Source organism: Cyprinodon variegatus, unplaced genomic scaffold, assembly GCF_000732505.1.
Source record: "Cyprinodon variegatus isolate N-32 unplaced genomic scaffold, C_variegatus-1.0 Scaffold1261, whole genome shotgun sequence".
Taxonomy (NCBI): Eukaryota; Metazoa; Chordata; class Actinopteri; order Cyprinodontiformes; family Cyprinodontidae; genus Cyprinodon; species Cyprinodon variegatus.
In genome coordinates this window covers 20642-22782 of record NW_015151714.1, presented here as the reverse complement: position 1 = coordinate 22782, position 2141 = coordinate 20642, and the positions used below count along the sequence as shown (strand labels likewise).

Below are 2141 nucleotides of genomic sequence, written 5' to 3'. Positions count from 1 at the left end.
GTCCGTATGTGGCGAATGCCAGGCTCTGCAGGGCTGCATCGGGGCTGAGGGATGCGTATCCCCACACGCTACCAAAGATCTGGTTTATTTTAGATCCACGGATGGAAAAACCCTGGAAGGATTTCCCTCCTGTTTAGGATTCAGTTCCATCCGTTTATTCAGCATGTTCATAAAAACCATCCAGTTCAATCTAAATGGTTCATTAAAGTCATTGCAAAAAAGTTCAAAAATCAATCCACTGGACTTTGTTTCAAAGTTTGAAGACGTTTCTCTTCCATCCAGGAAGATTTTTCAGTTCAAAATGTCAGAAATAGCGTTTAGTTCCAGGTTTTATCCAGTCTGCTCAGATTAGGTCTGGAGGTTTGGTCTTTAGGATGAACTAGTCTCTGTTTAACGTTCTGTTTGGTTTGAAATGTTCTGGGGTTTAGTGTTTGTATATGGAGACGTGTTTCTGGAGCTGCTCACCGTGTCTGCAGCTCTTAATTTGAGGCGGTGTGAAGCGGAGGCAGACGTCCTCCTCAGCAGGGACAGTCCCAGGTCAAATGTCCAGTAACCTGTAAGGTCAAGCTGTTCGCCGACTCATCCGGAGGAAATTCTAGTTTATAAATGTCCCCTTGTTGTCCTGCAGTGATCTGTCCGTACCCCAGAACCGACCCTGAAGTAAACGGCACGTCGTATCTGGGCGCCACTGGAAACCACACGTCAGACGGCGGCTTTGAGGTCTACTGGAGTAAAACCGGCACCATCCCGCTCTACCTCATCATCCTGCTGCTGCCGCTGCTCTGCTTTCGCTCCGCCTCCTTCTTCGCCAGGTTCACCTTCTTCGGTAAGTAGATTCAAGCGCCACCAGTGGAGCCGCTGCAGGCCGCTGCCGTTCCACTGATGATGATGATGATGATGATGCGCATCACAGGAAGCTGGGTTTGAACAAACCACATGATGGATGAGAAGCAGGAGAGAACATAGATTTAGATCTTTCAGAGCTTTTTATTTGTCATCCATGTTAAAATGGTGCAAACTGTAACCATGGAAACAAATTGATTAAATTGAAAGATCCTTATTTAGAAAAAGATGCATGTTTAGATAAAAGTTTCTGTGTTTGGAGGAGGAGGTTTTACATTTTGGTATTTCGAAAAACTGCAATGGAGAATTGAACGCGTCACATGATCAACAAGCAGACATAAACTGGCAGGAAAGGCGAGGAAGCAGTGGAAACAGGATCGGTTTTATTTCTGTTGCTTAATAAAAACCTTCCAGCCGTTATGAGACAATCTGTGGAGCAAACCTCGCGTCTCCAGGAGCTCCTGTTAGCAGCTGGTTGGTGCAGCGCTGTTCTAATCCTCCAGTGTCAGTGCGACCAGACCGCCGTCTGGCTTCTTTAAAGGTCCTTCACTGGTTGCTCACTACGTCTCCCTCCTTTAGGCACCATATCTGTGGTTTACCTGATCGTTCTGGTCACCATCCAAGCCGCCCGCCTCGGCTTCCACCTGGAGTTCCACTGGTTTGATCCTTCTGAGCTCTTCGTTCCAGGTATGTGTCTGCAGTGAAGGCTGCCTGTCTGTCCCTTCGCTGGCGCTGCAGCCAAGCGTTGCCTGGCGACCCTGCAGAAGCAGCAGCATGCACATCGTGTTTTCACTGCAAAGATTGATCTAAAAATCAGCCAGGCGAAATTTGAGTTTTGCTTCAAAAGAAAAAGAATACGATGCACTACAAAAAATGTCAATTATTTTTAAAATAAGTGCATCTTTTCCTGAATTGAGGAGGTAAGTGAGGAACTTTGCCAATGGAAAAAGACGATTTACATTTAAAATAAGAAAAAAATATTGCATTGATTGCATTATTTCAATTGCAAGAAGTAAAAATACTTCTTCCATTGGTGGATGATCTTATCTCCTGCTCAAATTAAGGCTAAATACATTTCACTTAAGAACTTTTTACTGATTTCTAGATTGTTTTTATTATTTCATTTTTATGATTTTACATATCTGCTCAAGTCAAGTACAAATACAGGGCATTCTCAAAACATTAGCATATTGTGATAAAGTTCATTATTTTCCATAATGTAATGATAAAACTTGAACATTCATATATTTTAGATTCATTGCATGATAACTGAAATATTTCAGGTCTTTTATTGTCTT

General features: G+C 43.2%; 1 protein-coding gene across 1 annotated transcript in view; it reads left to right on the top strand.

Annotated features, from left to right (window-relative positions):
- Nucleotides 1-2141, top strand: part of slc38a9 (solute carrier family 38 member 9) — a 29209-nt gene that overhangs the window by 12085 nt on the left and 14983 nt on the right. Inside the window, 2 exon segments of the mRNA XM_015401803.1 lie at nt 629-826; nt 1423-1628. Of these exon segments, the coding sequence (XP_015257289.1) occupies nt 629-826; nt 1423-1628 (404 nt within the window).